Source organism: Podarcis bocagei, assembly GCF_964188305.1.
Source record: "Podarcis bocagei genome assembly, chromosome: 14".
Taxonomy (NCBI): Eukaryota; Metazoa; Chordata; class Lepidosauria; order Squamata; family Lacertidae; genus Podarcis; species Podarcis bocagei.
Genome location: NC_138139.1, coordinates 31,938,734 through 31,952,339, shown reverse-complemented (window position 1 = coordinate 31,952,339; position 13,606 = coordinate 31,938,734). Strand labels below are relative to the sequence as shown.

The 13,606-nt window shown below is 48.0% G+C and overlaps 1 protein-coding gene across 6 annotated transcripts in view; it reads right to left on the bottom strand.

Moving 5' to 3' along the window:
* Window positions 1-5,135: 5,135 nt before the first annotated feature.
* Window positions 5,136-13,606, bottom strand: part of LOC308573687 (hexosaminidase D-like) — a 50,401-nt gene continuing 41,930 nt past the window's right edge. For 4 of the 6 annotated variants that reach the window (XM_081170891.1, XM_081170892.1, XM_081170893.1 and 1 more), the window contains 2 exons: window positions 9,846-9,935; window positions 5,136-7,845 (listed from right to left, as the gene is read on the bottom strand). In XM_081170891.1, coding sequence (XP_081027017.1) covers window positions 7,662-7,845; window positions 9,846-9,935 — 274 coding nt within the window. In that variant the 3' untranslated portion in view covers window positions 5,136-7,661. The remainder of the gene's footprint in view (window positions 7,846-9,845; window positions 9,936-13,606) is intronic. The other 2 variants (XM_081170890.1, XR_014002153.1) reach the window with 2 other exon arrangements.

The following is a 13,606-nucleotide window of genomic DNA, read 5'->3' as shown; positions in this document are numbered from 1 at the left end:
TAAATGAGGACTGGACCAATTCATGGAGAATAAGGCTATCAGTGACTATGAATGCTGTGCCTTTGCCGTTACAGGCAGCCATGCTTCTGAATACAAGTTGCTGGAAACCACAGGAGGGGAGAGGGCTCTTGTTCTCACGTGCTGCCTGCAGATTTCTCTTTGGAGCATCTTGTTGGCCTCTGTGAAACGAGGATGCTGGACTAGACGGGGTATTGGCCTCATCCAGCAAGGCTCTTCTGTGTTCATATGAACTTATGTCAGTTACATTTTAGGGCCGGCGGGTGATGTTTTTGCTTGATATTGTGAGTTTTGCTTGATATTGTGACTGGCTCCATGAGATAAACACAGGTCACCCAGCGTTTCAATTCAGAAGGATGTGATTGAGAATTGTTGACGGATGGTTTAAGCACAACTCGTACCGATACTCTGTGTAGATTTGGAGGCTGGCAGGATGCTATAAAAGCAAAAGGCTTGCCAATTGCTTTAGAAAGACTTTTTCCCCCTAAAATGAATTCGGAGGAGTTTGGAGGAGTTTGGATTTGATCTCCCGCTTTATCACTACCCGAAGGAGTCTCAAAGCGGCTAACATTCTCCTTTCCCTTCCTCCCCCACAACAAACACTCTGTGAGGTGAGTGGGGCTGAGAGACTTCAAAGAAGTGTGACTGCCCAAGGTCACCCAGCAGCTGCATGTGGAGGAGCGGAGACGCGAACCCGCTTCCCCAGATTATGAGTCTACCGCTCTTAACCACTACACCACACTGGCTCTCTTTTCGGGGTTGGAAGAGCTCGCCAATGAGGAAAAATTACAAGGTTTGGGGCTTCTTAATTTAGAAAAAAAAGGCAAGGAAGCAGGAACATGATAAAGGTGCATAAGATGATAGATGGTGCAGAGAAAGTAGTTTTATAAATCATTTAATGTGTCAATACGATTGGAAGTTGTTAATATTGCAGTTGTTGTATGAGGATTGTTATTTTGACCAGAGTGTAATTGAAATTAATAAGATTTTGGAATGCAGAGAAAAAGTAAACCATCAAACCATCAGTTCTAGCATGCGGGGCCCACCTAAATTATATAATTTGGTATCTGAATTATTGGTATTAGTAATTGTATTATAATTTGGCATTGTTATAATGAGACTATTATTGGATTGTAATTGAAAACTAATAAAAATTATTATCAGAGAGAGAGAGAGAAATTTGCATTTTTGCTCCCTCTCTGGTAATACTAGATCCCAACAGGGTCATCCAATGAAGCCAGCTGTTTAGAGATTAAAGGAAAGACTACTTCACACAGCACTTAGTCAAACTGGGAGATTTGCTCCCATAGGTTGCAGTGATGGACACCAATCTGGATGGCTTTAATAGCCTCAGCATTTGCTAGGGCAGGGCCATAGCACAGTGGAATAGCAGTTGCCTTGCAGTTGCAGTAGGTTCCTGGTTCAATCCCCAGGGGCAGCATCTTCAGCTTGAGCTGGGAATGTGCCCTGCTGGAAAGCAAGGATGCTCTCGGGCAACTGGATGGACCAAAGACCCGGCTCGGTATAAGGCAGCTTCCTCTGTTTGTAACACAGGGGCTGGTGGCCTTGGTGAGAACTTGGCCTCTGTCTGTCAGAGCTACCTTGCCCTGCAGGCGGCAGTGCCGGCTGCCTTCCGAAGGAGAGACCAACCAGCTGCCAGGGAGGGACGTGGTTCCCTCTCAGGAGGACTCGTTGTCACCCAGGCAGGAGTGACCCAGATTCCTGTCTGTGGCAGGAGCCTGTAGCAGTGCTGTGCCTACATTTCCCCCGCCGCGGAAGTGCTGGGCTCAGCGGGGAGCGAGGCAGGCAAAGAAGCAAGATGGATGGATCCTGCTCTCCCAGCAGGGCAGCAAGAGGCTGCGGGCTCTCGTCTCTTACGGCTCGGCTCCCTTGATTAAACAGCATCTTGCTCTCCAAAGGCTGAGAAATCGCCAACCTTCTGACGCAACACCTGGCTCAGCGCTGCACCAAGGATCCGCTCTGCTTCCAGCTACTTGGCCAAAAGGAAAGAGCGCTTTGCCCATGCTCAGGAACACCAACGGCTTTGGGTCTAGCCGGGTGCCAGACTGGGCTCAAGCATTCCAGACAGGCTCTGGGGCCAAACGCCAGGCGAGATCTTGGCAGGCGAGATCCAGAGAAACCTTGGAGCGGTGGATGGGGCCCAGCTCATCAGTGAATGTGCTGGTCCTGGGGGCTAACCAAGAGGCAGGGTCCGAGTCCAGTCTGAGGTCGATGGTGTGGTATGGAGGCTGTCCGTTAAAGCTGTAGCTGGGTCCAAGGCAGGGAGACGGGTGGGGTCAGGAACTCTGGCAGAAAAGCAGGACAGGGTGCTGGCAGGAACAGGCTACCAACAACGTTGCTCCCGCAACCTGGGACTGGGGCTGACTGGCTTTTATCTGCCCCGAGGCATAGGGCGGCCCCAGTCCACAGGTGACTCGCCTCTCCTGGCCTGGAGGTGAGCACTCCTCCTGCAGGAACTTAGTTCCCTCCGCCTCTCTGCCCTGAGCCTCTGTAGCTCAGGAGAGGCTGGAGGGTTACCGGACTCAGAGGCAACCTCCTCTTCCCCTAACTGGGCTGAGAGTGGAGCACCTGCAGGCAATGGGTCCTCCATCCCCTCAGGGGCCAGAGCAGACTCAGCTGGTGCCTGCACCTGAGGATCCAGCACAGGTGAGGACCCTTCAGGCTCAGGCCCCAGCCCCGGCTCAGCTGGTTCTGGAGGCGGGGACTCCTGTGCAGGCTGGGATTCCTCAGGTTCAACCTCTGAGTCCGAATCCCAGGCCATCACAGTGAATCTGCAAAACCGCAGGGACTGGCCATGCTTATGGTACATGTTGCTCCAACCTGTGTATGGCAGTAAAAGTTTGTGTGGCATTAGTTTGCTTTAAGAACATCAGAAGAAAAAGAAGAACATCAGCTGGATCGGGTCAAAGGCCCACCTGGTCCAGCATCTTCTCCTCCCAGTGGCCAACCAGTTGCCCCAGTGGGAAGTATGAAAGCAGGACCTGAGCACACCAGCAACTCTTCCTACCCACCACGACCTCCAGCAACTGGCAATCAGAAGTGCATTTCCTTTAACAGTGAAGGTAGAACACAACCATTGCTTTATTGGTGGCCGTCACTGTATCTTGTGGGAGTGAGTTCCATAGTTTAACACCTGCTGCGTGAAGAAGAGGATAGAGCCAGTGTGGTGAAGTGGTTAGGGCCTGGGAGACCAGGGTTCAAATCGCTGCTCAGCCACGAAGCTCACTGGGTGACTCTTGGGCCAGTCAGTCACTCTCAACCTATCCTACCTTGCCAGGTTGTTGTGGTGATTAAATGAGGAGAGGGAGAACTATGCACACTGTATTGAGCTGCTTGGAGGAAAAGGTGGGATATAAACGCAAATGACAATCAGCCCTTTCTTTTTGTCTGTCCCAAATCTTCCAATATTCTTCTGTGCTTTATTGTTCTTGGGGTATTGCCCCCTCCCCAGCCATCCTATTAGTGTGAGCTGCCTTGAGCTTCTGAAATTGAAAGGGGGGGGGGGACGACGACAGGTGGCACAAATCTCCCTAATAAATAAAATCAGCAAAACAGCTTTCTGGGTGGATGCAAGAGAACCTCTCACAGCCATGGATGGAACTGCTGGTACTCGGTCGCACCTGCCTCCCTGCAAGAGGTCTGAGAGAACGGCTCCACCTCTTGGCTGAAAGAATTCTGCCTCCAAATCGAGCACAAAAACCACAAGGGACAGATGTGAAACTGTATCAGCAAAGAGGCTGTGGTGGTGATGCTTGGCTGAAACACTCTGGGGGCTCTTCCAGCTCTCCCTGTTATTGAGCATGCAGACTGGTTTGCTTGCATGGAGATTAGACTGTCTAGCCTTTACTGAGCATTTATTGTGATTTGTTTATGGGACGGCTACAGAAAAACAAGCATACATCCTGCATGGCAAACTTAAGAGCCCTGCAGTACCGGATCAGGCCAGCGATCGGTCCATCTAGTCCAACATCCTGTTTTCACAGAGACTATGTAGATGCCCCAATGGGAAGCAAGCAGGCCCAGAGCACAACAGCAGCAAGCCCCCGCTCCCTTGCATTCTGCAGCAACTGGTGTTTAGAAGCATTCTGCCTCCAACAGTGGTTGGAGAATGCAACCCAATTTGCTTGCAGGGTGCTTACCTATCTTCCCATTCCTCATTTGTTCATCCTGCACTTTGCAATGTGTTTCCCTAACACCTCCCAAACTGCAAAAAGTCTTTGTTTTTTCAGTGTGGATTTGTCAACCAGGCTGTCTAATTAACTTAAATAGCACAAACCTACATCTCTCCCCAGAATGTGCTTGAATCTCTCCTGAAAAATAGTGAGTCTGGAGACCATCTTTCTCTCTCATTTGCTGTTTCTTGTCCCAGAGTAAGAGCCCAAATGAATCCATAATGGGATATTGACTCTATTTTTATAACAGCATCTAGCTTGGGTGGCTACCAGTTTGGGAATAGAGCAAAATGGGGCAACCCCCCAAAAAACAGGGTTGCAGTTTTTGAATATTTGGGTGGGTGATCTCCACAAGTTATCTATCATTAGATTAGTTTGAAAGCTAAAATAAAACGAAAAAGCCCAAACCAAAAGCAACATAGCTAGACAAGGACCTATCTCCTCAGTGACTTAAATATTCCATAGTGTAGCCATTAACAAGCTGATGCCCTCCAGAAGTTTTGGATCACAACTCCCATTAGCTCCAGCACCTGGACCACAGTGTGAAAATCTCTGAATTTTCATTGTTTGTTCCTTTAAGTTCATTTTCAAACAAGATGTTTTCTTTTTACCTCTCTCTATATGTACTGTATGTCACTAATTAGAAACGAAAAGATTAATAATAGCAAAAAAGATAGCTCATACTACTAATGGACTCATTAGACATTTAGACCGGTCGTATTTTTTGGACATGGTCATGTTTAAATAAATAGGTGAACAAACAAGATCCCCGCAAAAGCAGTATATAAATAATCTTATATAAAATAAAAACCTTTTCTTTAATGTCCTTTTTTCTAGCCAACATCAGAATACGAACCTTGAAAATATATCCCAATATCGCCCCCCGTGTCTATTTAGCACAAACACTGGCATACAGAGGACCACTTATTTAAAAAAATACTTTATTATTACCATCGTTTTTGTCATCCACATTACAGAAGCAATCTGTTCTGTACAAAAAAAAACCAAAAACCCAAACAGCAATGCAACTTGGAGATCCCCAACCAAACCAGATCCACCAGTGACCGAGATCACGCCTTCTGGGAGGGGCAACAGCTGTCAGTCACCGGAGCAATACCAGAGCAGCAGAATCCACAGCAGGGAGAGAAATGGGGACCTTTTATCCAGAAGGCAGCCTGAATTTAAGAGAAATGAGTGAGGTGAGCAGCCCAAACAGGGTGAGTGATCAAGCAGGTGGAACTGATAGAGAGGCAGAAGAAGCACCAGGCAGAAAGCACAAAAGGAGAGGGGTTGATTTTCAGATATTGTAGGAACAAGGAAGTTTCACCAGCTGATTCTCTGCCTCTGAATGGAAGGAGGAAGGAGGAAGGGGGTGGGGAATAGAACTTTTCAGAAATCTTCCAATCAAAACAAACTCAACCCCAGGGAGGCTCCAGAGCAGCAGCAGGGGGCGTTCAAGATACATCCATCACAACTGGTCCAAGACGAGCAGGTGCCAAAGACCCACCAGCATTTCAGATTAAAAAAAAAAAACAGGCAGCTTTTGGCTGTTTGTTCTACTGCGCTGAGAACCTGGAACCAGGCCAAGAGCCGGACATTTTTTAAAAGCCACATTCATATGAAACCCAAGCCAGCTTGCTTTGTTCCAAAGCGGCCTGTTTGGAAGCTCTGCTGCCTGGCCATGACTAGCAAAGGATGCAGGGATGCAATGGCATGGAGGCTCACTTTGGGGGCCCCAGAAGGAAAGGTTTCCTGCCTGCAACAGGTCAGCTGCTTTCACAGACCCACCAGAGAACCTCCAATGTTTCTTTTTGGCTGCGAAAGAAGGCAAGACTCCTCCCCACCCCACTAGCACATCCTCCTTCCAATCTGGGGAGCTCCAAATGTTTTAAACTATGAATCCCACCAGCCCCAGCCAGAGGGTTAGGGAGGTTGTGGTCCAACAACATCAGGTTGGGAGAGTCTGCCTTAGAGGTCGTGAAGGCGAGGGGATGAGTTTCTGCAGGGACTCTTTGCAAAAGGTTGGGCCATGGCTTAGCCATACTTAGAGCTGGCCCACTGAAATCATTTAAGCTGGTGATAACTCAAATCCCATTGATCTCAACGGCTCTATTCTATATGGGGCTAAGGATCCAGCCCAATAACAGCTGTTGTGGTAAACAGAGGGATTTCCTCTCATGCAGAAAGAGAGAGATAAGGAGGAAGGGAGGGAGGGAGGAAGGGAGGGGGTTCACAGCTAATGATGATGTTCCTAACTTTTGCTGACTTGGGATTGTGCTTTTTAGGCTAGATGTTGGCAACTGACACCTCCAAGCCTAACCTGCCTACTCTCACTGCTGCACCATGCTACCAGTGTGAAGTCAACCAAGAGGCTGAAGGGATCAATGGAGGAAGAAGCAGCCACATCAGCAGACTTGGAGGAGGGGGCATATGAAGGATGACTGATGCTTCGGCTCACCCCCCCCCTTCAGGACTGCCTCTTCAAACAGGCGTTTTGGTAAAGTTTGCCCCCCATTGTCACCCACTCCCCCAGGAGAAAAAACTCCACTATCCTGGTTGGAGCTGCTCCAAACGCTTCCTTTTGATTCCACGTCCCCCCCAGGTGGAAATGGGAGATTTGCAAGGTGGATGAAGAATCCCTGATGCAAATGTGGCAGCCAATACGGAGGCCTCAGGATGTCGTTAAAGACTCCAAATCCCTCCATCCTCAACTCCTGGGACTTATGGAGAGAGTCCAGCCACATCTGAAGGGCACCACTACGTTGGCTATCCCAGATCTGGTCATTTCCGTGGGGCAGCATTGCAGGGGGTTAAGAGTCATTCCAGGAGGGAGGAGAGCTGAAGGTGGAGGGATGGCTAAGCGAGCATTTAAAAGGAAGGAAAAGAAAGTGAGGCAGGGGCTGTTGAGAAAGCGGCCACCAGCCTACTGCCAACACCCAACACGTACCCCATGAGATTGAGATGTCATGCCATGGCATAGTGACATTCCCAGGGGAAGGGGGGCAATGTGGTGCAAAACGGCAGCCACTGGGCCTCTGGCAGAACTTAAAGCAGCAGGAATTAAAAGGAAGAAGGAAAGTGTCATTTTGCAGAGGGAGGGGAGACCACATCACTGTCCACCACTTACAGCAGTGAAAAGTAAAAGAAAGAAGGGGGAAATGGGGAAGCCGCTGCTCCCACTGCTTTTCCCAGTGGGTGGGGGACTGGGGCGTTTTGGCTCAGCCCTAATTCCATCTTCCAAGGGGGTGAGAGAATGAAGCCTGGTGGAGACTGGCTGTAAAGAGCCTCCAAACTCTGCCCACTGAGCCTCTGCTTTGATGGCCGAAGGGCAAGGCACAAGACCCCTCTCCTCTGGCCTGCACACTCCTTCCAAGTTAAAAGACAACACAACAGTGGAGCAACTGAATCGGACACCCACTTCTGGGCTGGCGATGGGGTAGGGGCACCCCACTACAGGGCCTTGGGCCGGGCGTTGAGGCGGATGACTTCCCTGAAGTCCCGGACAAACTCGCGCAACCGGTCCAGGTAGGGGTTGACGTTCTCCTCCATCCATTCCTCCACCGTGTCTGGGAAGTAGATGCTCTCCATGCGGGAGCGAAAGCTCTGGACGAAGTTCTCCCAGTCCTCGTGGACTCTGGGGTGGGGGGAAAGAGCCCAAGAGAGTCAGGAAGGAAGGATGGTGGTGTGGAATGCCCCCCCCCCCGGAGAACGAGTGGCACAATGCGCAAAGGCTTGGCAAGGGAAGGACACCGGGTTCAACTCCCAGCTGGCCTCTTCAGTTAAGGATTTCCAATACAGTGGTACCTCTGGTTAAGAACTTAATTCGTTCTGGAGATCCGTTCTTAACCTGAAACTGTTCTTAACCTGAAGCACCACTTTAGCTAATGGGGCCTCCTGCTGCTGCCGGAGCACGATTTCTGTCCTCATCCTGAAGCAAAGTTCTTAACCTGAGGTACTATTTCTGGGTTAGCGGAGTCTGTAACCTGAAGCGTCTGTAACCCGAGATACCACTGTACCAGGAAGCATGTGGATGGAGAGGTACCCCCTCCCCAGATGCCATGGATAGATGCTGCTGCCCCCCAGACAAAGGAGAGGGCTGAGCTAGATGGGCAAATGGGTCAGTCCACTCAGTGTCTAAATGGCAGGCAGAGTTTTTCTGTGTATGAGAGAGCTTCTTTGACTGATACGTTAACTTTCCATTCCTAGGCTATATCCCTGTATTAATACAGATCATCAAAAAGCAATTCAGAATTGATTGCTTTGGCTCTGGGTGGTATTGCTTTTACAGAGTTAAGGCTTAGTGCTCTTCCTTCTGCCTTTCTGGATAGCCACTAGGGCTGGGTGAGATATATATATATATCCTGGCAATATATAGTGAATCATGATGTATGTGTGTGCTGTACAAAAATCACAATGTGGGAATGACAGTGAAGCCAGCCAATGCTTCTACATAGCTCCATCCTTATTTCAGACATCGTGATATATCAATATATTGTGATATTTAGCTGGTGATATATCACGAAGTTGAAAACCTATCGCCCAGCCCTAATGGCCACGGTAAGAAACTACCTTTGGAGCAGCATTTATGTGTGCTTTATGTAAAACGGCTACAGAAGACAATGCTCAGTGCATTACCTAGCATCCTCTATATAAAGATTATTGTGAAAAATGTCCAAGTTCAGCTGCAAAAAAACAACCTTTTGCCAAACATCTGCCCTCTCGAAGATTTGGACCAGCATCCAAACCATCTGCACCAGTTGGGGCTGATGGGAGTTGTAGTCAAATACATTTGGAGGGCACCAGGTTGGCAAAGGCTGACCTAGAATGCAATGTCCCTTCCTGTCTGTTTGCAATGGCAAATGACCATGCACTCATAAAACACACGCAACTTCCCCAGCTGGTACTCAATAGTTAGGAATGGCGAAGGAATTTGACTCAGTTCACATAGAAAGGTGACTCTACCTAATTCTCACTTCCTGTAACTATATGCGGACAGAAGCATGACCATCCTTTGCAATGTTTGCTTCTCTGAATTTAGCAATGTCAAGTAACATGTACAAAAGTCAAGTAACATGTACAAAAATGTGCATGTACTAACTAGGGTAAAGTGTGCATAAAAAGGCATATAATTACTGAAAATAACATACAGAAATGTATTAAGTATATTTTAGATGAAGTTTGCACTGAAACACTCGTGGATTTTCATGGGGACATTAAAAGAAAAAGAATTCGTGAACTGATGTGGAAACTGAACATAGATAACTGAGAGAAACTGTGACTGACAGATTTGCCTGTTCCTAGTCAAGAGAGGTCTCGGTTTATATAGTGTCGTGGCTAGTGTTGGACTAGGACCTGGAAGAGACCAGGGTTCAAATCTACACTCAGCCATGAGGCTTACTAAGTGACCTTGGGACTGTCACTCACTCTCAGCCTAACCTACATCACAGGTTTGTTGTGAGGACTAAAATGGGGAGGCAGGGAAAGCACATATGCCACCTTGAGCTCCTTGGAGGAAAAGGGAGGATATAAATGCATTAAGTAAATAAATAATAAATAAATAGAGGACTGAGCCCCCACCCCCTTGCCTTCCCAACCCACCCCTCAATCACTTGCAGGGTGGGTGTGCTCACTCACTTGAGAACTTTGCTACCAAAGCTCTCCAGGTTACGAGGGTTTCCAAACTGGTGCTTCCGATGGTAAGGACTGAACCATCCCTTGACAGAGCTGTCGTGCACAGGGAGAGAAGAAAGAAAGAGAAACCCCATTAAGCAGCCAAACAAAGACCGACCTGGCAATTGCATCAAAACACTCAAAGCTATGATAGCTCAGTTGGCTAGAGAGTGGTGCCAATAATGCCAAGGCTGTAGTTTCAATCCCCATAAGGAACAGCTGCATATTCCAACGTTGCAGGGGGTTGGACTAGATTATCCTCAAGGTCCCTTCTAACTGTATGATTCTATGACTCAGGCAATGAAACTTCCATGACTCCTAACTCAGCAGCATCAGGGACACTAAAAATGCATCCTTTAAACAGCAGCCAAAATTCCCTTTATTACTAGTCCAATTTAGTTTCTCCCCCTATGAGGAGGGGAGTGTTTTCAAGATGGTGGATGTCTTTACCTAACACTATTTCTTCTGGGGGTGAGAAATGTGGGTTGCTGATGCATTAAGGCTAAAAGCAAAACAGGGGAAGTGCCACAGCTTAGCAGCAGAGCAACTGCCAACAGTACTGAGCTAGACTGACCAATTGGTCAGACTAAGGCCGTTTCCTTGTCTAATTTTCTGCAGTCCCTGGAAGCAGAATTAAAACAGCGGGTCCACATGGCTGTTGAGGTGCTTCCAGACAAAGGGCTCAGCAAAGGGGGGGAGGGACCAAGGCCAAAATTTCACACACACACACACACACACACACACACACACACACACACACACACACAGAGTCTTTGTACTGCCTTCCCAAAGTTATGCAAGATGCTGGGCTTTGGGAAGGAGGCATGAAGCTCTGGCAACATCCTAAAGTTCTCCCCACCTCCTTCCCAAATCTGGGAAAGCACTAACTAGGCTTTGGGAATGTGCCTCACCTACCAGCTTTGGGAAGGCACCGTGAAGGTTGGGGTGGTGGTCAAATGTTGCTGAGGGCCACCAAAAAGGCTTCAAGGGCCACATGCGGCCCTTGAGACACATGTTGGACCACCCTGGTCTGCACTTAAGGGTATGCACTACTTTTTGGGGGGGCTGTACATCCCTCTAGGGACGCAGATGGCGCCATGGGTTAAACCACAGCCTAGGATTTGCCGATCTGAAGGTTGGTGGTTCAAATCCCCACAACGGGGTGAGCTCCCGTTGCTCGGTCCCTGCTCCTGCCAACCTAGCAGTTCGAAAGCACATCAAAGTGCAAGTAGATAAATAGGTACCGCTCCGGCGGGAAGGTAAACAGTGTTTCCATGCGCTGCTCTGGTTTGCCAGAAGCAGCTTAGTCATGCTGGCCACATGACCCGGAAGCTGTACGCCGGCTCCCTCGGCCAATAAAGCGAGATGAGTGCCACAACCCCAGAGTCAGCCACAACTGGACCTAATGGTCAGGGGTCCCTTTACCTTTACATCTCTCTATGTTCTGCTCACAAAGAGGGTGAGACAGTGTTGCAACACCCCCCTTTTGACACACACACCCCTCTCTTGACAGGTGCTTCTCACCACCATTTTAGCACCCTCCTTGTGTGTGTGTGGCTACTGACTTGGAATCTGAACATATGCGGTAGTTGTGCTATTCCACCGAAGCGCAATTGCACAGCTCCCAAAGCAATGTCTATCCATTTATCTTAGCCAGTTGCATTATCTGGTTTGTTTTGCTGACCTATATTCTAAAAGAGGTTGAGTTTGAAGCTTTGCATCTTTGAACCTGAATGCTGCACTGCTACCCTCTTCTCACCTTTGGGGATGCTTGATTTACAACTCTTCCCTGAACTTCTATCCTGATCTTTGTTGCCCAGCTTTTCCTGCAGTTTAGTGGCTCAACTTAAAATTTCCTGTTGTTCTCTGGCTGGAAGGCTAGCAAAACAGTTTCAGATCATCTTCTGTTGACTCTGGCCAATGTCTAAAGAAGGCCTGCAATCCAGGGCAAGAAGGGTCTCAGCCTGCCTTCCATATAAACATTCCCGGGGAATCGGACTGCCAGTACGGACTTTTAATTGTCAGTTTCAGAACTAGAATGTTATTACATTGTAATTGTGCTATCGATATGTATAAATAGGTACAACTTAAGAAGCAAAGCAAACAGCAGTGTGTGAAGGCTGAGACAGCTTGTTCCAGGAAAGGAAGCTAACTGATTGTTTTAAAGGTTTGTTTGCTTCCTTTTATATTTAGAACAGGAGCTCTGGGTAACGCAGGCTCTGCTTCCTCTCTTCCCTCAACCCAGCAGGATATTCCACAGCTCCTGCTGTGTCCTACACACCCTAAAATCGCATCCAGAGGATTAAGAAGAACTGCATAGTTGGAAGGGACCTCAAGGGGCATCTAGTCCAACTCCTTGCAATGCAGGACTCCTAGCTCCAGAATCCCTGACAGATGAACATCCAACCACTGTCAAAACAGCTCTTACAGTCAAAAAGCTCTTCCTATTGTTTAGTCGGCATCTTCTTTCTTGCCATTTAAATCCACTGGTTCAGGTCCTACCGTCCAGAGCAGCAGAAAGCAAGCTTATAATAATAATAATTTATTATTGATACCCCGCCCATCTGGCTGGGTTTCCCCAGCCACTCTGGGAGGCTTCCAACAAAGTATTAAAATACAGTAATGTGTTAAACATTAAAATATTCCCTAAAGAGGGCTGCCTTCAGATGTCTTCTAAAAGTCCGGTAGTTGTTCTTCTCTTTGACATCTGATGGGAGGACGTTCCACAGGGCGGGTGCCACTACCAAGAAGGCCCTCTGCCTGGTTCCCTGTAACTTGGCTTCTTGCAGTGAGGGAACCGCAAGAAGGCCCTCAGCACTGGACCTCCATGTCCGGGCAGAACGACGGGGGTGGAGACGCTCCTTCAGATATACTGGACTGAGGCCGTTTAGGGCTTTAAAGGCCAGCACCAACACTTTGAATTGTGCTCGAAAACGTACTGGAAGCCAATTCTCCATCTTCCATGGGACCACCCTTTAGATATCTGAAGATGGCTGTGATATTACCTCTCGGTCTTCTCTCCTCCAGACAAAACATCCCCAATTCCCTCAACTGTTCCACATAAACAAGGCTTGGCTTCCAGACCCTTGAGCACCTCGGTCACCCTCCTCTGCAGACGGTTCCTGCTTGTCAATATTCTTCTTAAACTGTGGTGCCCAGAACTGGACACAGCACTCCAGGTGGGGTCTCACCAAGGCAGAATAGAGTAGGACTATTACTTTCCTTATCTGCAGCTCTTTTTATTTAAGGGGCCGTGCAGGTATGCAGCAGCCGTAAGAGAAAGTAATTAATTAGGGCAAACCTTAAAATTAAGGCTAAAAACAGTTAAGAATGTAAGACGCCTGTTCAATGTTCCCATATTTCTTCTAATACATCATGGGACTGTTGGAGAGGTTGTGGGGACAAAGGGACTCCCCCCACCAATCTATGATGTGAATACCCTTGCTTCATTCCACAATGAAACTTATCAGGAGATATCAAAGGTTATTTAAACACACTTTCAAAATTCCCTCCATTTATCCCTAACGAAATATGCGAACTACGAAGACATTTTGCCAAAAGGATCTTTTGACATGGATGCTGGCAGCTGCCAGGAACTCTACAGCACAACAGTGGAAATCATTTTTAAAACCTATCTCATTAAGAGTACAAAAATATATTGAATTTAGTTATTGCAGAAGAAATGCCACATAAGTTCTGGGTCTCTAAGGGACAGGAAGATCCTG